This window comes from Aplidium turbinatum, chromosome 13 (assembly GCF_918807975.1).
Source record: "Aplidium turbinatum chromosome 13, kaAplTurb1.1, whole genome shotgun sequence".
Lineage (NCBI taxonomy): Eukaryota > Metazoa > Chordata > Ascidiacea > Aplousobranchia > Polyclinidae > Aplidium > Aplidium turbinatum.
The window spans coordinates 2,536,496-2,562,411 of NC_137484.1; the positions used below are offsets into that span (position 1 = coordinate 2,536,496).

Below are 25,916 nucleotides of genomic sequence, written 5' to 3' on the forward strand. Positions count from 1 at the left end.
TCATGCAAAATTCCACAACAGTGAACTAAAAAAGAAACCAGCTCTGGCAGACTGCTTTGTTGTTACTTTCGCCGAGCAACCCAGCAAACAATATTTAGACATCGCTGAAGATAAATGGCTACATAAAATCAAAGCGATCATTAACATACAAAAATTGATTCGACCAACCACTTAGTCTGCTTTGTTACTCCCATGTTATCAGCAACCTCCGACCCCTGTAGTGTAGATTATTCAACCATGCCCATCCAGAAGTTATTCTTTTTGGCCAGGCGCGAATCTAAGAGTTTTTTTCGGGGGGGGCCAGAAAATTTGAAAATCAATTAAAAAGAAAGAAAAAGCTAAACAGATATGAACAATGATACTACGACATATACGATATGCTATAAAATAGACATTAAAACAACCATTTTCATCAATTGTGATGCCGAGGGACTAATATCAGCTGTTTAGAAGCATATCAAACCATTTGATGCGGAAACATACAATTTCTACAATTTTTCACAAAATTTCGGGGAGGGCCCGGGCCCCCTGGGCCCCCCCCATAAATCCGCGCCTGTTTTTGGCGTTATATCAATGTAAACTTACGATATGGCAGTGGACTGTAATCTAAATTGCGTTTTTCTTTGTATTTGTCTGGTTGAACGATTGTAATTTACTTGATGGATGATACTGATGTGCTTGAATTTTGTACCAGTATAGTGTTGAAAATCGTGGCAGAACACCAGTATAAGATTTAGGCTTGCAGGTTTTGATTTTAATTTTATGTAACCATCCATTTAGAATAGAATTTTATGCATGTTGATAATATCGGAGTTTGCTTTATTTGTTCGTTTTACGTATTTTCAAATTTTCTTTTTTACATGTGCTAGCTGAAGATGCTATTACTATAGCGAAATCGATTCTTATTTAATAAATAACACTAAGAGGTTAGATTGTTGTGCAAATGCCAGCATTTGATGAATGCAAAATAGCAGTACCATATTTTCAAAATGAACAATAATCAATATTTCTCATATATCGTAACCTTACCAGATGAAAACCATATTCACCATTGTTTAATGCATGTTCTATTGGCCTACTGTCTTGTTCAATACTTGTAATGTGACGCCGGCGCCGAGTCAGACTGCGCTCACTCTCTAGCCAGCTAGTGGTGCCAGATGTCACCATTGTAGCGGATTAAAACTCATCCTCTACAGTTCTTTTATACTTGTTATTCTTCGGGCTGCTTTCAGAAATATTTTTGCTACAATTTATTTAAATCCGCTATTATCAATAAATATGAATAGCCTATTATAGATGATGATGTTCATAGAAACAGGTAAATATCCATATGGCCTTTTTTGCCGTTCCATCGCTTTAAAAAAAGGCAGTGGCTATTTGACCAGCTCCAGTCTCTTAATTCTGAAACACTATTTGACCGGTCATGACAAATTCTTTTTTCTTTCAAAGCAAAAGACGAGAGAAGAAAAAATTGCCTAGATATAAGTTCTAAATTCGACAATTTTATTCAACGGAGTCCGTGGCGCGTACAATCTTTCTCGGGCTGGTGTTCACGAGTGAATGAGTTCGATACTACCCTACAGCAGGGTTACCAGATACACGTTACCAGTTACCATAATACTTTCTAAACCGGTCAAAATTTGCAGCCATAAAAAGGGCCAAATAAGGTCAGATTTTCTGGCCTTATTTGCATCAATTTTTTTAAGCCCACTGCAATTTAAAAAGCCCAGATTTTTGGAATTTGGCCTAAAAAGGCCATCTGGCAACCCTTCCTTACAGCGCCTTTTTTTTAACTAAATTTTTATTCAAAGTGAACTCAATCGTTAGGCTGCTGCATTTTTTAATTCGAGTAGCTTTTTTATGTCTTATCAAATATATTATAAGTTAGAGTATTTGTAATTTTCTGGAATTTGAGAATTTCTCTGGGCAATTTTCCGTTTGTCATGAGAGGATGTGACCAACTGACCATGTTTACCGAACGACGCATTACATTTCTGCTCTCAACAAGTTAATTTGGTGGTTGTAAAAAGTTACAATAGGCTACTTCTTTAAAAAAAATGGTTTCATCAAGGCAGTGTTTTTTGTAGGCAATTTTAGTTTAAAATAAAACGCTTCTGGGCAGTATCGAACTCATACCCTTGGGGATGCCAGCCCGAGAAACATCTCACACGCCACTGACATTGACAAACTTGACATTAATGAAACCATTTTTTTTAAAGAAGTATTGTATATAACTTTTTACAGCCACCAGTACAACCGTACATTAACAAATAGTCTTGGCCTATTCAACTAGCAGAGCTGTGTTTTCAAAGTTTTGCTAGAAGTATCTTTCTCCTTCATCATTTTTGTAGCTGATAGCCTTCTTATATTATGAACTCTGATACAACATGAACTTTTTTAGGTCTATTTTTTACCTTTTCAAAAAATACACTGCGCCATAAGCAATAAGATTGTTTAACTTTTTCAGAAACTTTGCTTTCTTTAGAATATACTTTGATCTGCTTCATTTTTATAATTAAGTACCGGTAGTAAAAAGACTTCCATGGTAAGAATAGCTTATTGTATATGTTTGTTATTAAATTACTATAATTTGTTACTAATGTGCTCGAAAAGTCTAGTTTTTCGTTTCAGAATGACTCATTTAAATTGTGATTTTTTTATATCAAATCTTTCAGAAGTATATCAGGCAGGTGAATACAGACAACAGAAATAAGAATGATGGGATGGTGTGTGCAAAACAACCCTTTGTAATAAAATTTTGTAAAAAGCTTCAAGATCAAGCGGCGCTGGTTTGACTATCGGGGTATGCGCTTGAGCAACACACGTCAAGGATTGCTCTCCATTCAGCGACATCTAATGGATAGAATAATAATTCTCCAGCAAAACACTGCAACAATCGCAAACTTCACTAGAGCTGTCAATCTTGGTGACCGGCCTGCGTCAGTGATTTAAAGCCTCTACAAGTATGCAAAACTGCCTGGATTAAGCTCTGCAAGCTTTCTCAGTCCGACGATAAAGATTCAATCAAAATCACAAATAATATATTGTAAAAGTAGATTGCTGAGAGCATCGTCTGAAATAGATGTGGTATCTTGAATAAATAGATGAGTGTGTTGCAAGAAAAGTACAAAATGAAGCAGTGATGGAAAATCAATAAAAGGGCACCTCAGAAAACGTATGACCAAAAATTGAAAGATAATATTATCAAGTAATTTAGAGGTAAATAATATTGAAATAGAAGTGTCACCACAGAAAAACTGGTTAATCCTGATAATTTAAGGTAAAGTTTCAGTTCTTTGCCTGCAAATAGAAGAAATTGAATGGACAGTGTTATAGAAGTGCGGGAAAAAAACAATTACAGTTAAAGTATTGAACTAGAGATGTACCGATACCAATATTTTGGCCGATACCGATCCCGATACCGATATCACCTTTTTAGGCCGATACCGATACTGATACCGATATTTTGGCCGATACTTTGGTGTTACAAAAAGAAACAATTTTGGCATTTGCAAGGAATTATATCAAATGCTAAGCTTTACCTTATTTGCAAAAAACTATTAAAAAAGCTTTTAATTGGCATAATTTATTAAAGATTCAAGAATCCAATCTCAACCGCATTGTTGTGTCATTATAGTCTCTCTGTAGGTATCATGGCTGATACAGCCCTCGATGTACAATGATGTTCCAGTTTGATCGATCTCCTGCGTCTTGCCAAATTTTAGTAGGGTTTTTGATTTGTGGTTGAAAAGTAAGTCATAATAGTAGGTTTTAGTAATGAAAGACCACCGTAATTGAGGACTGGGGTATGAGGGAAGAAACATTACTGTACATCATAATTGGGGTTTCTGAAAAATTAATAAAGTGTTTGCGCAAACTCTCCAAATAGGCTATCATAATTGATAATAAGATGTAAAATGTAAACCAAGTGATTTGCGTAGTCGTACAAAAACTATTCGACAAGTAATGTGCGACCTAATGGCACTTGTCGTGCGGTTGAAAAGCTTTTGCCAGGCCAAGACTACCCAGGTAGCAAAAATGTGTACTTTTGCATCATTTTTACGTTGCTAAACGTTTAAAAAACCCATGTAACTTGGTTGTTTTTAGTAAGCTGGTTCTATCAGTTTTTGATTAAATTTCCACCTTTCGTTGTAATAAACTCACCAAGCTTAAACAATGTCATGGCAGAATAGATAGGCTCAAAATGAAAGCAATGGAACTACGAATCTTCACTAAACTAATCAAAATGGTCTTGTTGACCTAAGATGACCAAGGCCTATGAGAGGGGGGTACGAAGGGTACGGTGTATCCTTGACGGCCCAAGCCTGTGTTTGTTGGGGGGGTCCGAAATTGTGGTTTTATAATTTACGCGCAAAAATGTTTGGTTAAAACCATCCTAAACGACTGATTTCAAGCATTAAAGTTGTTATTCTTTAGAGGGGCCGTAATCTAGCAAAAGGGCCCAGAAAGGTAATCGGGTGCTTTGCAAGCAAATTATGGGCCCAAAGTGGTAATTTAATGCTTTACGTGCAAAAATGTTCTGTTAAAAGTACCCTAAATTAAATCATAAAAGTTAGTTATTCTGCTGTCCGGGGCGGCGAAATATTTTTTCCCACGAGATTTCTGTCTCATTTACATATTTTGGTAAAAGTTTGTATTAAAACCGTGTGAATGCAATATTCTCTCGTTGGCACAGTTGGTTCAGTGGTATCATCCTCTGCCTAGTAATCGTGAGAACGAGGGTTCGACGCCCGTCGAAGTCAAACTTTTTTTTTTCTTTAAATTAATTTTTGCGGTGCACAAGAGCTTTTCAAAAAAGTAGGGTTAGGGAAAGCTTATATTTTATTATCATTGCAAAATTTTATTGGCAAATAGTTATTTCGCAATCTGAATCAACCAATCTCTCAAACACTTTCGGAAAATCTTACTTTTAAAGTGACTAAAATCAATGAGACAGAAATCTCGTGGGAAAAAAAATTTCGCGTCCGGGCGTACACTAGCCATTTCAATTCTTGTCGATGTCAATTCTTACTATAAAACGGCTGCCGAGAAACATATAGTTGATTGGATGGTCTAAATGGCTAGCGTGGAAGCTACACCGTTATGGTTAGCGAATCGCAACAGTTCTGCCTCTGTATACTAGTGAGTGCTCAGCCTTGTGCTGATAGCCGGGAAGAACGCTCCTTTCTTCACAATGAGGTTGTCATCTTAGGCGCAACAAGACCATTTATTGATTTGTTTAGTGAGGATTCGTAGTCCCATTGCTATTATTTTGCGCCTACTTACTCTGCCATGACATTGTTTAAGCTTGGTGAGTTTATTACAACGAAAGGTGGAAATTAAATCACAAACTGATAAAACCAGCTTACTAAAAACAACCAAGTTATATGGGTTTTTTAAACGTTTAGCAACATAAAAACGATGCAAAAGTACATTTTTGCTACCTGGCTAGTCTTGGCCTGGTTTTATCCTCTGCTGAGAGTAAAAAAGAAACACAAAGAAAAGAATGATAAATATTGGAGAAACTGTGTCTCCTTCACAACTTAAGAATCGAACAATGCAAAACTGCTGAAACAAAACGTTTTGTTTGAGTGAAAGAATCACTGTACTATAAGCAAACAATGCCAAAAGGTGCGGGCATGAAGTCATGGGAGTGTGAGGTATCAAAAATTTGAACAGGTTGTTATTTTTCTACATGAATGTGATGTTAGTTACTACTTTAAAAAATCTATATAATATCTTTGCTTCTGCAGAAAATCCCCAGCAAACGCCTTTTTTTACATGTTTAGTATCGGCCACAGTATCGGCCAAATTTTACCGATACCGATGCCGATACCGATACTCAAAAAATGGCCGATATCACCGATACCGATGCCGATACCGATATATCGGTACATCTCTATATTGAACCTATTGAAGTACCTCGTCAGGCATGAATGGTGTATTCTACATAAAACAAATATTGGTGTCAGAGCTAATATTAAAGGCAGTGGCTATTTGACCGGCTCCGGTCTTTGAATCTGAAACACTATTTGACCGGTCATGACGTCACTACATAAGCACTTTTTTCTTTCAAAGCAAAAGACGATAAGCGCGTTAAGTTTTAAATTCAACACGTTTTCTTCAACTGAGTCCGTGGCGCATACGTAACGTCTCGGGCTGCCATTTTCGAGGGAATGAGTTCGATACTATCCGGAAGCGTTCTTTTTTTTTTTTTTTTTTTTAACTACAAAAGGATACAAACTGATATAAAAAAGTTTTTTCCAGTCTTTATTTTTAACAAATTCCTTTCATTTCTTAGCACAAATTCTCTGAAAAAATCACACCTTCTAATAGGCTGTAAGATTACGTTTCGCTGAAGTCCGAAGTTAAAAATTAAATCCAGTCTCATTGTCGCACAACAATCAGTCAAGTTTCAAATCATCATCTCAACCAAACCTTCAAGACAACTTTCCACTTTCAAAAATTTAGTTAAAAAAAAAAAAAAAAGAACGCTTCCGGATAGAATCGAACTCATTCCCTCTAGAATGGCAGCCCGAGACGTTACGTATGCGCCACGGATTCAGTTGAAAAAAACGTGTTGAATTTAAAACTTAAGGCGCTTATCGTCTTTTGCTTTGAAAAAGAAAAAAGTGCTTATGTAGTGACATCATGACCGGTCAAATAGTGTTTCAGATTCAAAGACCGGAGCCGGTCAAATAGCCACTGCCATTTTAAAAAGAGTCATTTTCAGCTGTAGCAGCCCAAATTCATAAAGAAACTATTAAAAATTATTTTACACTTAAAAAAATGTAAATTTAGATAATGCTTCATCATCAATGACTGATTTTGGACTCCAGGCAGAATGTCCTTTATATATTTTTAAAATAAGTATGGTTATGAAATCCGAATTGTCAAAACTATATTAACCATGTATTTTGTGCAGGAGGGAATGAGTCTTTTGTTGAGGTTATAAATTCTACTCCATGAAATGTTTGGTCCAATCAGAAACCTAAAAAGGAAACAAAAAAACGCAATAAACTAAAATTTAAGGTTAAATTTTTTTTGAGGGTTTGTAGTTGTTTTCAGAGCAACAAAAGAGCAAAAAAGAGCTGTTTATTAAAACAAAAAGTTTGAGAACGACAGAGTTAGACAGATTTTATTGTATATATATATATATAAGTATATCTAAGAACGAAAAGGTCAATACGTTAGGATGAATCCTGTTGGGATCAGCTTACACCCCAAAGCTCAGTCAGCTTGCTGATCTCAAATTTCTATAAAGAAATCGTGTGTTAAATGAAAACATAAGATATACCACAACTAGAAGCCAGAAATTGATGAGTTACCCGTGTACAGATTAATGCCAATTTCTAAACAGCTGGTTTATGAAATTTTGCAATCAATATTTTTATGTTTAATGTTTGCTAAATGCTTTCACCTAATATCCTTTTTTTCTTTTCAGGCAAATCTTTGTGGAAAAATTGCTCTTATAACAGGTATGTGATTAAGAAATCAAGTCAAACATACTGAAAAGACATAATGTTGTGAAGGGCCACAACAGATAGCATGCCATCATTCGCTTTGAAATTTTTATAGAACATAGCTTTCTGAAACTTCTACAACATTTTGTGTGTGCTGTGTATTGCACTTCCTTAATGCTCTGCACTGAAGATAATAGCAGCATTACACCGATCAATTATGATTTTATTAAATTATGTTTTTTGTTTTACGTTGCTCTGCAACTTTAGAATATTATACTAATTTATGGAGATTTTAAATTTGAGCCCTTTTGGTCATCGTTATCAATATTATAGTTATTTTATTAGTTTAAAGCAGTGGTTCCCAAACTTTTTCAGCTTGTGGCACACTAGAAAAATTATATAACGCTCGCGGCACACTTGCAAGATAAGAAAAGTTGCTTTGAAAAAAATTATTTTCACGAGTTAATGCGATGGATGATTGGATGTGCTTGTTCATAGGAACATATAGTTGCATTGTTGACAAACATACCCGCATTTCATCGTCAATTCCAAGCAGTCTCTCTCGTTTACAGTTTTTAATTTCAGTCAAAACAGAAAAGCCATGTTCACATAGCCATGAAGATGCAAATGGCAATATAATTTTGATTGTTTTTGCACCGATCATGAAATACGATTTGGAAGCAGACAGCCAAAACTCATCCAAGTTTTTTGTGGAAACAGCGTTTGAAAAAACGGTCGTTTCGTAAATCAATGAGTTGTTCTTCTGCTTCTGCAGAAAGATTGCTTGATTCATTGCTTCCAAATGGTGGGAAGTAATGTTGCAGTGCAAGCTGAAGTCCAGACAATGTGCTCACGATTTGCGGAAGGATTTCTTGTTGATGAGTTGATTCATTAAGAGCGGAAACGAATCAACCATCAGTACAAACGCTTACGCAGTTACTGCATTTCAACTCAGAAAGTAAAATACTTTCATCTACCAATTTGAATACGTCTTCTCCTTTGGTTGTGCCCTCCAATTCTTTGCAAAACAAACATTCATTTACCAATGTTTCAGTGTTAATGAAGAGAATAAAAGCCAGCAGATGAGATTTCCCAGTTCTGTCAGTAGATTCTTTAACTTGTAAAGACTATAGTACAGGCAGCTCGTTGTCTGTACTATAGCGCCCATTCCATCGATATGCTACACAGCTTGTGGATAAGAACTTCAGCTGCATGGAGACATGGACCCAGGAATGGAACGAGCTGCCACATATCCCTCCCCAGTTTTCAGTTATACCAGCACTCTCCATCCCTTCTGGAGCAGACCTCTCAAGAAAGGCATGGGTCACATTGAACAGGATCAGATGTGACGTTGCCTGCACTGGAGCTAATCTATTTAGGTAGGGGTTGCATAATACGCCGATATGTGTCTGCGGAGCGGTAGAACAAACAATGCAACACTTACGGCCCCCAAGTGGAATCATTGGTATTCGACAACTGGACCCAACTACCGTATCATGGCTGCACGAGGAGGCATTGCCAATCTAAGCTACTACAAGTCAAACGAGAGAAGAAGAAGCTCGTTGTCTGTAGCAACAAAGTGTTTGCAAACTTGATCCTTTAAATCTGAGGATAGCTCTTCTATCTTTCGTGAAATTATTTTATTTGACAACGGAACTCTAACTTTTTTGGGGGAAGCACTACCAAACATTTCCTCAACAACAACGGCTAATGCTGGTCCAATTACTGTTTCTACATCCGTGTGTGCTTTTTTGTGTTTCGCCAACAAGTGAGCCACTTTGTAACTTGCAATCAATCCTTTTTCCGGCAGCTTGAGGTAGCTATCTATTCATGATCTTTGCCTGCTTATTTGTTTGGGACCTCAGGTTCGCAAAATATCCTTTTGGTTTATCCTTCAATGTTGGATGATTTTTCTCCAAATGTCTGCTAAGCTTACTGGGAACAAGCAACTCACTAGATAAGGCTTTATTGCAGATAATGCAGAAAGGTTGTTGGTCATCTTCGGGTCCTGAAGCAATAAACCCGTACTGAACGTATTCTTTAGCAGAACAATTATGACGTGGCAATTACCCTACTCTATCGGCAATGCCATAGTTGGTTTCATCGTCACATGAGCTTATTTATCATCTATTGAAGCAGTTAAGGCGCTTTTAAGTCGCATATGCTTGTCTGCATGGCTTATTTTGAATATTTATACAGTTCTTTTCCAAAATTCCAAAAAGATTTGCGGCACACTTGAGAATCTGTGGTGGCACACTAGTGTGCCGCGGCACACAGTTTGGGAATCACTGGTTTAAAGTTTCAAGCCAGTGTTTTAAACTTGTTTGCAGGTGCCAGTTCAGGAATTGGTCGAGCAACAAGTATTTTGTTTTCAAAACTTGGTGCAAATTTAGCATTATGTGGAAGGAACGAAGATAACCTCGATGCTACTGCACAGAAGTGTCTGGAGAACAATGCTGATGTATGGGATGTGGCTTGTATTGTAAATGTCACCAATTGATGCTGTATTTTGTTGCAATTTGAAACTTTTAAACTTAAAGTGGTTATATAATATATAATTATATATACATTGTGCCATTAGAGCAGCAGAGATACATATTAGACTGTTGGTACATTACCATGGTCATATTGATGGTCATTTGATTAAATATTATACATTACCGGTAGTCATTTGATTAAAGGTATTGACACTGCCTGGAGATATCACTCAAAAGCAAGTCATTGCAAATACTGTAAAGAAAACTGTTGAAAGATTCGGCAAGCTTGATACACTCATCAACAATGCTGGAATAATTGCACTGGGGACCATTGAAACAACAAATCTGGACGAGTTTGATCACATGATTAATGTTAATGTCAGGTATACCACGAATAAGTGGACTCGATATTGTATTGAATGCATTTATTTGTTTGCGGCAAGACATGGGCCAAAACGGACTTGCTAGTCTGTTTATCTGGCCCTCCTGATATTGATATAAATAAGTGCATGAAACACATTCATCTTTTTTCATTATTCTTGTCTATTACTGTGGTAGACCCCAAAAAACAACTGTAATTCACACTTAGTCAATCTGTCTCCGTGTTGCTAGATGCCACTAAATGAATGTACCTGCAACGGCTTCAAAAATTCCCCAAAAGCAGTTTCATTTCACTCACGTTTTTTCATCCCAAATTGTCTTTGATTGGCTTCAAGGTGTTCTATGAAAGATCGTCTCTGTTTCAAACGCTAATGTTCCCATTCTAATAGTAATATATTTTCCTGTGTTTTGCTTCCAAATTGAAGACAGAATTCCCCATTTGATTTATCATTTCATCACAGATGAGCATCGTAAATTTTTGTCTTGTAAATTTTCCAGCTCATGCAATTGCAAGCTGTTCATAATATGAACTTCATATTGGATAAAGCTGCAACAGTGTTGCCAAATAGGGACTTTCTCAAATTGGACAAATTTGAAGAAAACTATGAGGTTCCAGAAAGAAAGAGAGGTTGAGGCTAGATACCTCCTTAAACGGCCTTTTTTGAAGGACAATCTTGAACAATGGAACACGATTATTGGAAAATTGAACACTATATTGTGATAAAAAGGTCCTGGTGAAGTGTAATTAAGATAGCGAGATTTTGGAAGCAACTCTGGAATCTGGATATTCATTTTATGGTGTCTGGCAACGCTAAGCTGCAGGGTTAGCTTAACAAGGTCAATAAAAGTTGGTCGATTAATAAAAAAACTCGTCTAAGTTACACAAGCTTTATCAATTCTGAACGTAAATGTGTTACGTGGAATGCTACATATCGACAGGCTTGTTGCTGCTGGTAGCTCAATTGTTTGTGTTTAGTAGCTAAATAAATGGTCTTTGGCTCTCAAAAAAGTTTTTCCCACTCCTGTAACCTACTAACACCTGGTGGTAGACTTATTTTCTTCCTTCCATAACAATGCATCCCACTTCACTATCACTCTCCGACTAGTCTGTCCCAATTGTGTAATTATCGTCATCAGGTCACTGTTTCAGCTCACCCAGCTTGCTGTGCCACACCTGGAGAAGACACAAGGAAGTGTTGTCAATGTGTCCAGCATCACTGGAATCAAATCGGTAATACAGATTATTGCATCTGGTCGCTAACATCACGAGTTGTTTATTTCCTTATATTCTAACCAGGGATTCATATAGTATAGGGATCGCCAACTAGGCTGGATTTCTGACAAGCGGAGTGTAAAAGTGTTGCCAGACATTTTTTAAATTTTTAGAAAAACCAATTTTTTGGCATTTTTAAAAAGTAGTGGTCGCCCAAAGCTTGTCCATTTAAAAATTAAAACTAACCTGAAGTTTAAAGTTGCACAAGATCGGATTAAAGTAGTTTGTAGTTGTGTTACTTTGCAATAAGAATGTGAATTTATGCACAAAATTTAAAGAAAACTTAGAAAGAGAGGTTAAATTTGCAAAAAATATAGTGAGTAGGCCTAAATAATAAATTTTCTTTATAGTCATTTTCATTATCTATTTTCGTTCAAATTTTTGGGAGATTAGCAAACCTATACATTTTCGGAAAGCTTAGACTATGAGGAATCCAAAAAACGTTGATTACATTTGCAGAGATGTCCGCATGGCCGCCATTTTGAATTTTCAAAATGGCCGCCCCAAAATATATATTTTGCTCTATCTCGGCTTCTAATAAACTTAGAAAATTCATCAAACATGCTAATCCCATATTTTAAGGGTCAAGGAATTCATTACCAGCATACCTAGATGCCTAGCGTTAACCACTTTCCAATTATCCCCATATTGGCTTTTAAAATGGCTGCCGAAAATATATTACATTACTACTTATATACAGGAAGCACAAGTAATCGGCTAACCAGTCCTCTAACATTTTTTTAGGGATTGCTGTACTGGTATAGTTTCCGAAATATATGCATATTGCATATCCGTTTGACTGAGAATTCATTTGATATTATCTTGCTGGAGGTGGTATATTGATGAGGTATTTGTTCAGTCTCTTCAGGGCAAACACAACATGAGTGAAGACTCCACAGGTTTCAAGTTGTCCGTCACCAAGACGAATAAAACTATAGACTGGAATCAGTATATTTTGTGTCAAGAGTGAAAGCGTGAGACAGTTGTTCAAAATCCGAAGATGGATTCCTATGAGAAGTTGCTTGAAAGTCTTCTGGAAAGATCAAGTCTACAAGATGGAGAATATGTTGCTCTCGAGAGACGTCTCCAGGGATTTTCTAAAGAAACTATGCACAAAGGAAAAGCAACATGGCATCGAAGTAGTTACCTCAGTGCAACCAATCAGGTATCAATACAACGAGCTAGGGATCGATTTCAATATGCCGTGTCAACAGGAAAATATGACTCCAAAAACGAGGACACAAACGAACAAGCGCGGAAATGGATGCGAGCACATCAGCTACAGCAGTGCCATTCACTAGGTCTGCAACAGAGTCTCTGTCGAAAGACCGATACTTCTGTCAGGTAGATGATGGACAATCGCTCTGCAAAGTCCAAACAGAGAATTCGGGAAGAACACTCAGGCAAACTGTGGAAATTATTCAGGATCCGGTCCTAATGACAAGGTTGAGTAATAATGCGATATGTTCAAGTGATGCCCATGCGATAAATGTGAGATGCCACAAGTTCTGTTGGATTCGGCATGTGTTTCATGTCCTCAGAGATGAAGCCAGTGACAGAGAAGTCTACCAACAATGAGTTACCAATGCAGATGGCGTGCTTGATCGAATTGATCAATCTTGTTGAGATCCAGACAGGAAAGCAAGCTTACCTTCCCAAGCATGACATTGAGAAAACTTACCTTTCCATGCTTGGAAACAGAGAAACACAAACGGAAATTGACACGACAGTGGCTAAAGGATAAGATTTTTTCAGAGTTGCCAAATATTAAATCAGTGAGACAGAAAGACAGAAGAAAGTCATCTGTTCTACACAACCCTGAAGCATGTGAAGAGATGGTTTACACGTCTATGATGCAAAGTTATGGCAGTGAAATGGACAAAACCAAGATGTTGTACAAGACAACCAAACTAATACGAAGCGCCATTGCTAACTTCAATCTTGAGAAAGACGTGACAGACGAAGCATGAGAGAAGATGTTCCATCTAAGTTGTACAGCCTCATACGTTGGATTTTGGTGGGACCTGAAGAGGAGCTTCGAACAGAGATGAGAGGTCGAACAGTAGACATGTCAGCACTAACGATAATCCAGAACATAATGTAATATATTTCAAGACCAGACACCAAGTACAGCATTAACCCAGCAGTCAACGTGTGTCTTCCGGACACTTGAGGTTCGTGAAAATCCGCAAGTACTGAGGTTGTCATTGAGTGTTCATCATGACACCCGCAACAAGAATCTGGTAAGTTTCCTCCTTGCACAAAACTATTGTGTATCGTACAACCGAATCCTGCTTTTGGAAACCTCACTTGCCAATGCTGTTGTGAACAGAGATGTACGTATGCGCCGCAAATTCTACGCCGCATACTTGCGGCGTAGACTTTTTGTTTGCGCTAACGCTTGTGGCCACATTTTTTTGGATAGTTTGCGCTTGAGGATGCGCCGTAAAGTTTTCGCGGTTTTTTAGCGCATAGCGTCAACGCATACGTTTTAATGTCTTAGTTGTTGTTTGCAATTTTTTTTTGTCAAACTGCAAAATGTTGACATCTTGCAATTGCCCATTGTTCTAGTGTTGTGTCACAGTGTCATCTATTGTTCAGTCAGCTGGAGTTTGTTTGTATATCGCACTACTGCCTTTGACCCTAGAGTCCCACGTGGAGACTGAAGTCTTGCAGAAAAAAGAAAGAATTAGTTAAAACAACTTAGGCCTACTGAGAAATTACTTAGTAAATTACGGGTCAGAACAGGAATGTAATGTAAGCAAGCAAGTAGGTAGGCTAGGTTGGTAATGTCGCTCCATGTAAAATGTAAACAATGACTTGGCTTCGTAGTGTGAAGTTTTTTTAGTCAAGCAGTGTTGAAGGCGTTTGTAAGCAATTGTGAGCACTTTAATTTATATTAGTTAAGTCTTGCATTTTGGGGCAAATCAGAAACTTCTCAGGCAATGAGCAGTGCAGCCTATGTATCTAAACAAACTCAAATATTTGGTCTCCGACCGTGATTGCTTGCATGATGTTGTACTCTGTATGTTATATGTAGTAGGCTACACTACTTTGCCGGTTATTCTTGTTGTAGGCTATGTAGCGTAGTAATGTGTAGGCCTACATACAGTAGAGGTAGGGGATAAAGTGTGACCTTCTCAGATTTTGCTCTGTCCACATTTTTTGGAAAGTATTTATGATAATATAGCTTTGGTAGAGAGGTACTTTTTAAAAACCATAGACAGACAATCGATAACAACTTAATAACATTGAATTGCATAATTCAAAATTAATACAGAAATGAAACAGATACATAATTTCAAACGTTTTCGGCAAAACTTTCTGCCCTCTTCATTGCTACCACCTTTTGTGTTTGTTCGTCAGTTGTTGCTTGTACGCAGGTCAGTGCAGTTTTATTAAATTTTCAGTCATTTATTATTAACATTTCACGAATAATTTTGTTTTGTTTAGATGAATTAAGATATTTTCCTGAAGAGGGCAGAAAGTTTTGCCGAAAACGTTTGAAATTATGTATCTGTTTCATTTCTGTATTAATTTTGAATTATGCAATTCAATGTTATTAAGTTGTTATCGATTGTCTGTCTATTTATGATAACTATCAACAATATGCAAAAATATTTGAAAAATATTTATTTTTCATCAGTAGACACAATTTTTAAAATTTTGACCATATTTGTGAGAAAAAACGTAAATATTCGGTTTTCGGGATGTTTTGATGAGTTCATAATAAAGAGTGCAGAGTAGAGTGTAGGTCCTCTACATGCACGTGTGCTAGGTACGTTCCACCTGACCCACTTTATTCTTCCGCACATCCTCAATTTTATTTTGACCTTAGTTGACCCCACGAGCAGAGGCTTGACCTTTCGTTTTGTGACCTTTAGAATAGTGAAAATTTGAACAATTTTTTTTGTGTATGAAGACAGGAAGAATATTACGAAGTTAATAGTTGAAACCTACGAGAGATTGGCTACAGCAGCCTCACTGACTACATCTTCTATTGTCACAGCCAAGCAATTATGGGACAAAACAGATAGTCTAAAGGCTGATGCTGCAGCCCTGCAAACAAGAACTTGCAGGTGGAAGAGCATGTTGCAATTGCATTGTCTTCTGACCATACCATTTGCTTTGCAAAAGCCATACTGTTGAGAAGCTCAATGAGTCAAACGTTAAAGTTCTTGCTGATTTGGCAAAGAGAGTAGAAAGGAGGGGAAGTGGGAAGACTGGAACAAAGCTCTACGCCCTTTTTTTAGAGACAAAAAGGCTATTGTTGTGTCTGGTATAATTGCAATATTAAAGTTGGTTAGCCTACCCATGATAAATCGGGTAATTCAACTTCACTTGCTAATAAATTTGATCTTATTGTGGAAAGAGAACAGCAAATCAAGCACATGTCACTATATCGCGAACAGCATTTCACCAAGTTGAGTTATTCAGCAGCCTCAATTCTTCATGTATTACCATTGCTTCATATGCTACTGGACGAAACATCCGGACGAATTTGTTGGTTTAGGTATGTAAACTCTATTTAAACTGTGAGCTTTTTATCACAGAATTGAAGGTCTTATCTGTTTTTATGCACAAGATTACTCTGCCTCTCTTAAACTGTGTGGAAGTTTCAAACCAGCCTTACCTTTTGAACACATTCCCACAACTACAGGGTCATCAATAATTAATTAACGTTATATATAACTTCAAACAACTGTATTTAACAAATGGTTGGCAATTTTTGAGTAATAAACATATAACATTATTGTCAAAGAAATAAGTATTTAGGAAAAACAAGTTTTACTCAATGTGTTTGCCATTTGTGTCGATAACAAGCCGAAGACTCTTCGAAAAGGACCTGCAAGAGCCATGAATAACTATTTGAGGTATTTTTGCTCATTCTTTTTTTAGATTAGCCTTCAGCGCTTCCAATCTTTGGTGGTATTTAGTCGAAACATTATTCTCAAAGTAAGACCAGATGCCAAAGTCTAGGGGATGAAGGAGGCCATTCTTCCTTGGAAATGAAGAACGGCACATTGGCTGAAAGCCAGTTTTGCGTTCTCTTAGCTCCATGTGAAGGGGCAGAATCTTATTGGAATGACCAATTACGTTTTTTGAAGTGTTTCTTTTCCCAAGGCAACAATGAACCCTCAAGAATATCATTTCGGTAGTTTTCTTGGTTCAATTTCACTCCTTGATCCACAAAAATCAATGGACTCCTTCCTGATTCGTTGACTGCGTCATTGATGCCGCCTCTTGTCTCCGAGTGACTACCCGGGTTCCACGTCACCATCTCTTGACCAAACACGATCATTCTGACTTAAAATGATGCTAGACATCAAATATCTTCTCATCGCTGAACACAAGGTTTGGCAGCGTGCCTCTTCCTTCAATGCGTCAGAGCAGAAATCTGACTCTGGAGGGACGTTTCTCAATGGTATTGGCATTTAGCAATTGTTTCTTCATGTGTTTGAATGGGATCATCTTCAACTGTGAAAATGGTTTCATAGGCCATGTTTGCCTCGTTTGCCAGTTTTTGAATTGGATCTCTTGTTGTAACGTTAATTATTGATGACCCTGTATTTGAAGATCTTAAGAATGGCAAAATGGATACTTTGGGTGATTTTGTTGTGCACTATTATACACGTTCGCACAAAGGAAACATGGTGGTAGAAGTTAAACATTTGCATAGAGTACAACCTAAAAGCAGCCGGCTATGGACATACTCCAAACACAATGACATTGAGGATGTTGACACAGAGCAAGTGTTGCCATGTAAACCAGATGGTGATTGGGAAATGACTGGTGGACGCATGATGAAATTCACGCTTAAGAATGCAGATGACTTTAAAAACGCATTTTTATCTTTAGGCTATATTTTCGAAGTGACTTTTTTCCAGGCTGCTTGCACGAAAGTGTGAGTTTTACGCTACGGACCTACGGTACCTGGATTCCTGCTACCGAAGCGTGAAACTCACACTTCCGTACAAGGAGCCTGCTACAAAAACTGTGAAAACTGCAACTACGGTACCCGAAAACTGTTACGCAGTGTGTGTTTTCACCCTTCAGGGAAAGGAATCAGGCATGCAGATTGCAGATACCGTACCATTTTCACACTTGCGCGCCCAAAAGTTCTGCTACCGAACTTCCATTTTCTAGCTTTAGTCCCAGGAAAAAATGATCTATCGGTCATGGTCATTGTTCTTTTTTTTTTTTTTTTTTGGTCATGGTCATTGATCATACATCTGGAGACCGAATCTCGGAAACTAGACTTGCGTACCTGATTTCCTTGAAAATTAAGGCTACCATATATTTTGCATTGTTGGTGTGAGTTAATTGTAAACATCATTGAAATTTAGCTTTCTTTTTTGTTATTCTTCGTTTCGCGAATTTGGAAAAACTAATCTTGCAAATGATGTCTACTGATGTGTAGTTGACGGATTTTAATATTTTTTGCAGTTTTGATGTCGTACAACAAAACTGTTTCCAAAATGGTTGGACACTGATGTTTTTGACACTACCCCCAAAAAAATGTGTTGTATCCCCTACCTCTACATACAGTAGGGAGTAGGCTATCAAGCTAAGGTAATTTTTACTTGACAATTTATACATTCTGTTGCGTAAGTATGTAGCCTAATTATATTATGTTTTGTAACTTGATAAGCAGTTTAGCAAAACATGCATCCAGGGGCCAATTGTGAGAGGCTTTTGAGTAGCCTAAGCTACTGCTCATAACACTAGTAGGTGCTAACTATCCCTGAATGCTAATAACAAAGAGTTGTGCAGTTCAGAATCTAAACTTGCTTGTGTCTGGCAGTTTTGTCTTCCATTAACCCACTTTTTAAAAATCTTATCAGAAAAAAGCATAGAGCTTACTGAGAGAATTATGGCATTAAAAGCAACATTAGTCTTATTCAAACGGAATCATTTTAAAAATAGTGTTTTTTATAGTGGATTTGTAGGGAGCGACAGTTAGTATGTTATACTAGGAGCGACAGTTAGGCTACTATAATACTAGAATTTTCTTGATAGGCATATATTACAGTTTCTTATACTACACTATTGTATTCAGGGAATAACTTACGGTAATACTAATCTCCAAGTGAAATGGAGCATGATAATACAAATCCATGGCCCTACATGGAAAAGTATTTTAAGCTCTCTTCTTCGAAAGGCAAAAACTTATATTTTCAATGCCAGATGTGTCTTCCGCCCAAAAAGATAATTTCTTGTAACGAGAAGTCGCGAAGTGGCTTGAAAAGTGTGTTGTTTCGAGTGATTTATACCGTGTGAATGTTTGGCACCTAGCAAACAAAATGAGTTTGCGCTAGAGTATGCGCTGACGCCGCCAACTTTTTTTACAAGTTGCGTTGACGCATGCGGCGTATAGTTTTTCGAACGTTTGCGTTTGCGCTGACGGCGTCAATATTTTTTGTATGCGCGTACATCACTGGTTGTGAAGAACACCAGGAAGTTCAATGGGCTGAATGTACCACATTTCCTCAAGAAAGGACAGTTTCTCTTTGCTGTTAACACATACTTTGCGGAGGACACAATCAAGGGGAAAGGCACCACACATGGAACAATCACTGCAGTATATCAGAAAGCAAATGTTCCAGGACAACTAGTCGCACCAAAGCTCGAACTTACTGCAGCTAAGAACTTATCAATCCTTCCATATCATATGCCCATTAAGCCATGTGCCAAGCCAAAACCAAAACCTGACAACAGAGCGCGGAGGTTTGATGCCAACACAACAAGTGTTGCTCAATCATATGAACTGACCCAGTTAGGGTGGGTCATAGCATCTACTTTGTCCAAAGAAAGAGAGAATGGTGAACAGAGAAGATTCCAGGATGGGCAAGATACAAATCATTCATCTCATCTTGCCAACCACTCACCCAAGTTGGTGCACTGCCTCTGCTACCAGAAGTTGCTCACGAGTGGTCTATTATGCTGACTGTGATTCTACAAGCATCCCAGTTGAAGACGTTAGTCGTTGGTTAGGGGTACCCAACTGTAATAACCTTCGGCATTGCCCTCTACGAAAAGTTAGTGCAGTTGCTAGACGCATGGGTCGACCTGAAAAGAAAAATTGTTCCCTGACTGGGTTAGCTGCATGCTGTGATGGCTGCACTAAGAGCTCTCGAAACTTCCATAGAGAACTCTGGGATTGATGGTGTCTGGATCGAAGCCGATGTGTATGGATCTGCAACCACAGGACAAATTCTTAAGTGTGCGCACAACGAGAGAACTTTTCGTGCACACATCCACACTTGCATAGCTTTGTATGAACTGGCTTTGGATCAGTTTTTTGCAGAGAAGCCACAGCCGAAGATTATTTGTTCAAGATCAGCAGATGAGGTCCAGGAGGCATGCACATCGTCATCTGATAACAGAAACATTAGTCCTGAATCCATCTCGACTGCTCATGACCATCTGGAACGAATCCTCATAGATGAGGATGCGATGCAGCAATTAAAAGCATGGAAAACGAAGAAGTCCTCTAATGCGATGTTTATGTCAATGATGAACTATATGTTCATCGCGTGGAAACGATCTTATTCTTTGTCGAGGCATCCCGGAATGCAGATCTCAATCTCCATTTGCAAGCTGGTGAGGAACCTAACAAGTTGTTCTTTGCCCTGGATCGGATAAAGTACAAACGCCTTTGGCCACGGTATATTGCAGATATGCATGACCTGTCATGTGGCAACAGCTCCTTGGTCCACTTCGGCATGGCTACCATCAGAATGAAAGTGGGATTTCACCTATCACCACAAAGATTCTACCTGCACCACAAGCCATCATTCAGCTAGTCCGATGCCAATGCAAAACCAACAGCTCAACCCAGAGATGTTTGTGTCGAAGGAACAACTTGACCTGCACCGACTTGTGTCTGTGTGGGACAGACTGCGAAAATGACGTTGACTGTAGGCCAGGGCTACTCAACTGGCGGTCCGAATCCGGACCTTCTGGGTGTTGAAGGTGGACCTCAGGCTTTCGGAAGAATAACTTCATTGCCACATTTTAGGGCCTCTTAAAACAGATTTCTATTAGGAAAAAGCAATTTTTTTTTATTATCCAAGGAGCTGGGGGCTTCGCCTCCAGACCCCTCGACGCTTTGCTGTCTTCTTTGATGTGCGATCCACACAGCTACACGACAAAGAAACACAATACATTTTTTCCTTTTTTATTTCTTTGTTTGTGTCAGACAAAAATCCAAGATGTGTTACACACTACCTAAAAAGTGTTTCGGTGCTCGTACTGGTTGTTTAATTTTCGTGGTTGCATGTGAAATAGGCCTATTCAACGGACCGCAAAAATATTCAACTTGTCAAAATGGACCTTTGCTAAAATTAGTTAAGTACCGGTAGCCCTGCTGTAGGCTAATGCTGGAAATGAGACTCAGACAGTGATGACGAAATGTGAAATAACAACTGTTCAGTGTGGTAGTGTTTGTATGGGTGTAGTGATGTACATTGGTAGTGGTATGTTGAAAATGATCCTCGCTATCAGACTATGCAGATATTGTAAATAACAACAGTTGTTAGAAAATTGAATTGTTTTTCTTTTGTCTTTAAAATATGACAGTGGTGTGCAGGCTTGCTGTTAATGAATTCCTCATTCAACACAACTTAGCACTAGCTTGTTGAATGAAGTTTATATCTCAACTAGTAAGTAATAATAGGCTATAATGAAATATAATTTCGGCGGCCATTTTGAAAACCAATATGGCAGATAATTGGAAATTGGTTAACGCTAGGCATCTAGGTATGCTTGTAATGGATTCCTTGACCCTTAAAACATAGGGTTAGCATGTTTGATGAAGTTTCTAAGTTTATTAAGAGCCGAGATAGAGCAAAATATATATTTTGGGGCGGCCATTATAAAAATTCAAAATGGCGGCCATGCGGATATCTCTGCAAATGTAATCAACGTTTTTCGGATTCCTCATGGTCTAAGCTTTCCGAAAATGTATAGGTTTGCTAATCTCCCAAAAATTTGAACAAAACTCTTTATATTGACATAGTGAACCTGACTATTAGGTTAGTTTTAAAATAGTTATTCACGGGCAAGTTTTGGGCGACTATTACTTTAAAAATACCAAAATAATATATTTTTTAAAAATTAAAAAAATATCTGGCAACACTTTTACACTCCGCTTGTCAGAAATCCAGCCGAGTTGGCGATCCCTATGCTGAATCCCTGATTCTAACTAAAGCTTTTGAATTTCACTGACCATTTTTAACTTAGGAAGATGCAAGGTGGCGTGGAGACCAGTGAACGCCATCACTGCTGGGCCTGTCTTGCACATTGGTGATGGTGCGAAGCAGAGAAATATTAATATTAGAAAATTGTGTTTGGTGATTGCCACAACATTGTGACATTCTTAGACGTTAAAGTAATGGAAGACTATAATTGTTTTTTGTTGCCTTTGCAGTTCCCTGGTGTTTTGAGTTATTGTATCTCCAAAGCTGCGGTTGACCAATTTACAAGATGCATCGCGCTTGGTGGGTTGTTGTTATTCAATAGTGAATCTTGGGGGAGATGCTTGAAAGCTTCCCCCAAAAATAAAGATGAATGTAATTTTTCTAATCAAAAGAAAATCATGCTTGTTTTACTCCCATAAGTCTATGCTATAGCGAACTTTATCTAACTAACTACTGTATATCTAACTTGTTACGACTTCAGGCTAAATATTGTGATTGCGCGTGTTTAAGTCAGTACCGGATTTTAGGGGAATGGGTACTTACATGCAGGACAAAACTAAAATTCAAGTTTTTGAAGTACAACAAACTTTCAACTACATTAAACATTAATTGAAGTATGAAGTTAATTTATCTCATTTGGAATAGCGATGAGAGGCCAAGTATATTTCACGTTGGTTTGGCATGTGGGCCTTGTAGTGGATGACATGCTCAATTGCTCATAATGCCACTAAACCCTTAGTCTTTGCTTGGACCTCAATTTTTGTATTGCCATTTTACTTAATTTCTTTGGCATAAATGTCCCTAATTTTTTATATATTCCTTCCTACTTTTTAGATAACTCGATTTGTAAACTAATTTAATTAGTAGACCCTGGTAATAATCGTTTTGGCGAAATGTAGCCAGGGGAGGTGTATAGGTTTTGAGCCGCTGACCGCTGTGCTTGCTCTTTTTGATGTTTGTTTAATGTGGTTGGTCAATGGTCAAACCATGTTCCACCACTATAGTACAGTACAATACCTCCCACAAGAGTTCGTTGTGTGACTTGTTTGTATTTTCTGTTCCAGAACTTGCATCCAAGAATATCCGAGTGAACGCCGTCAAGTAAGTTCTGCTACTGCCACGAATTATATTGTTAACGTTGGACTATTTCAATCAGTGGTTCTCAACCGGGGAGTCCGTGAGAGTTTTCCAAGATAATTGATAAATTATGGCATTTGAAAATAAAAGTATTTCTAAGTTCTCAAACTGTGCATCGCGATCCCTGGTACGTTGTTTGAAATTTTAAAGGGCGTCGCTCAAAGATTTTTAACCAAACAAAATCTTACGAATGAGTTTAATGTTTTGATACGGCTATGTTCAACTTAATTCCATTGAGACGGCAGATTGTTCATCAATGCTTAATTTAGAAATGTAAATGTTAGTCAGAACCCTAGTAGCACTCACAGTTTAGCTATGACTGTGATTACAACAAAATGTTGATTATTAGTATTGTTTCCGTTAGGAAACGAACTATCTGTACATTTCAAGATAATATATGTAGGAGTACGCGACTGCTTCGAGGGCACCAAAATGTGTCCGCCAAGACAAAAGGTTGAGAACCACTGATTTTAGATAAAGCAATGTAAAACGAGTAAAACTTCTCTCTGAGATGTAGCGATCAATACGCTGCAATCTCATCCGGTTGTACATTTCGTCTGTTTTACTACGGTTGAATTATACTTGTAAGGTGTTGTATGTTAAGATTCTCTTTATCAGTATGTTGTAATTTATTTCTTGTTTTCTGTGAAACTGCCAAGACAGTCAAGAAGTTCCAAAGCAATATTGTTAAACTTTTTAGTTTATTACTAGAGCTTTCGCGACACAAGTGTGGCTTCAGTAATCAAGAAGGTTTCGTTGGGCAATCTCAAAAAGAATAGAACTACATTCGGTTATTGTATGACAACATAATTTTGTGCGGTTTCCGCGTGTATGAATCGTGGTGCTAGTATGGAACTCGTGTTCAATGTTCATGCCAATACTTCAACGCGCTTTTTTGTCCCCTTAAACCCAAAGTGAATTGGTGGCGCATTTCAACGTCGTAGTTTGCAATAGAATTGCACGTCATTTTCAAGCAATTTTCCCTAGTTCGCCCAAATGAATATATCCTCCTTTAATCGCAAGGAATTCCTGATCATTTTTGCATGGTCACTTTTTCTTGAATATAAACTTGGTTTACGTTGCATTAAAGCTAGGGCGCCCAGTCAACGCTCTTGGAGGAATTTTCCTCCGTTTTGAAGATATAACGATCATGATCAAAGCACGGTTACACAGCTTGCTTAGGATTCTTTCATCAATCAATATTGTGTTGGTTTTCAATATTGATTTATAAACCAGCTATCTTCTGAACAAGCAAGTTTATTTCCCCCAGGGCTGCCATCGGACAAAACCAAACATTGGGCGCCTGGCTAAAAGGCAACTTTTCTACCTAAAATAAAGAGTTTTGAAAAATCTGCATAGTCCTTGTATGTCTAATTGTCTAAGCTTACTTATTTAATGTCTGAATTGTTCATTACCATAAACGGATATGTGTTTATATAGTAGGTCTAGGCGCAAAGCACTCATGTGAACGCCTGGTCACATGCCGCCTTTAATTTTGACGTCACAATTGCAGCCCGGGCGTGGTGGTGACGGAGTTGCAAAAGAGAGGCGGGTTGGACGAGCAAGCATACATGGAGGTTTGTGACATGGATATTGCTATGAACGTTATTAACGATGGTCAGTGAAGGGTGTTGGTGTTGGGTGACGAGCCCTCACGCGGTCGCTGCTGGAGTGATGTTAGCCAAAATAGTGTAAAAGTGTTCCTACTTTCGTGTTGTCACCAATCCCATATTGTGGACCACTCATTATGGTCTACGCTTTAATGACATGCAAGGTCTTCTAGTTGATTGCCGCGAGGAGCACCACGTTACAAAGAGTAACAACAAGATTCACTGTTTTGTGTAGATGCTCTCCGCTTATAATTGTTTCGCATTTTCTAGTTTTTTCAACAAACTGGTGTTTCAACGTTACCTTATAAAGTCCCTTTCAGTTTTTAGAGCGCTCGAAACAAAGCCACGCTCTCGGGCGCCCCGGTGAGGCAGACGAGGTCGCGCATTCCATAGCTTTCCTGGCATCGGGAGCTTCATCGTTCATCACCGGCATCTCGATGCCTGTTGACGGCGGAAGGCACGCGATGTGTCCGAGGTAGCGGCGCAGAGCCCAGTTGCTTGTCACAGTGCTGCTTGACGACTCCAAGTTGTGCAGTGTCTTCATTTGCTTACATTGTTTCACATTAAGTTGCGTACTTTATCGTTACATTACTCGTCGATGGTGGATCATCTTGCACAGCATCATGTTGTCATTTGTACATGGAGTTCAAAACAATCTTGCCGCTAATTTGTGTTCTTACCTTTGCACGACTTTGTTCGCATACCAGCATTGCTTCTCTTTTTACCTGTCAGTGACATTCAACAACATGCACATTGCACAGTATCTCGTATGTTTTGTAGTAGCGCCCTGCCAAAGGCTTCATAATCGTAATATGACGGATATTTTCTGTCGTGCTTTTTACGACAATCGGCGTCCTTCCAGTGACGTTTTGTTTGGCATGGCAGCGGCATCTAGGGTTGAATTTATCGCTGCAAGTGACAAGCGTCTGTGGCCACAATTTTGTTTTGTAGGCGCAACCCCCTCGTCAGTTTGGTTTTGTGTTGTGTGATAATTAGTTGTTCCGTGTCGTTGAGTGCGTAGTTCCGTGTCGTTGAGTGCTTAGTTCCGTGTCGTTGAGTGCTTAGTTCCGTGTCGTTGAGTGCTTAGTTCCGTGTCGTTGAGTGCTTAGTTCCGTGTGGTCACTGTTACTCTCGTCGTGATGCTTCCCAATTAACTGCTTGGTGCCACCAAGTGATTATTCCTCAGCGATTTTTGCGCCATTTTAACTTGGCCAACATGGAGTGGACGAAGCTGCTGATGACATTGGATATGAAGTTTCCTATCCTTTTGAGTTATTCGTGTGTTAAATGAATAATCTTACCACAAAATGCAACATTTTTACCTTCTGCCATCAATGCAATGTTTGATGGCGCCTTCAACAAAGGATTCTAGA

General features: G+C 38.3%; 1 protein-coding gene across 1 annotated transcript; it reads left to right on the top strand.

Moving 5' to 3' along the window:
* The first annotated feature begins 2,438 nt into the window (after positions 1 to 2,438).
* LOC145782573 (3-oxoacyl-[acyl-carrier-protein] reductase FabG-like) lies at positions 2,439 to 25,604 on the top strand. The gene is made up of 9 exons (XM_082594386.1): positions 2,439 to 2,545; positions 7,445 to 7,478; positions 9,794 to 9,924; positions 10,145 to 10,323; positions 11,459 to 11,552; positions 22,027 to 22,096; positions 22,861 to 22,897; positions 24,447 to 24,510; positions 24,864 to 25,604. The coding sequence occupies exons 1-9, from the start codon at positions 2,543 to 2,545 to the stop codon at positions 25,020 to 25,022; spliced, it is 771 nt and encodes a 256-aa protein (XP_082450512.1). The 5' UTR covers positions 2,439 to 2,542; the 3' UTR covers positions 25,023 to 25,604.
* Positions 25,605 to 25,916: the final 312 nt, after the last annotated feature.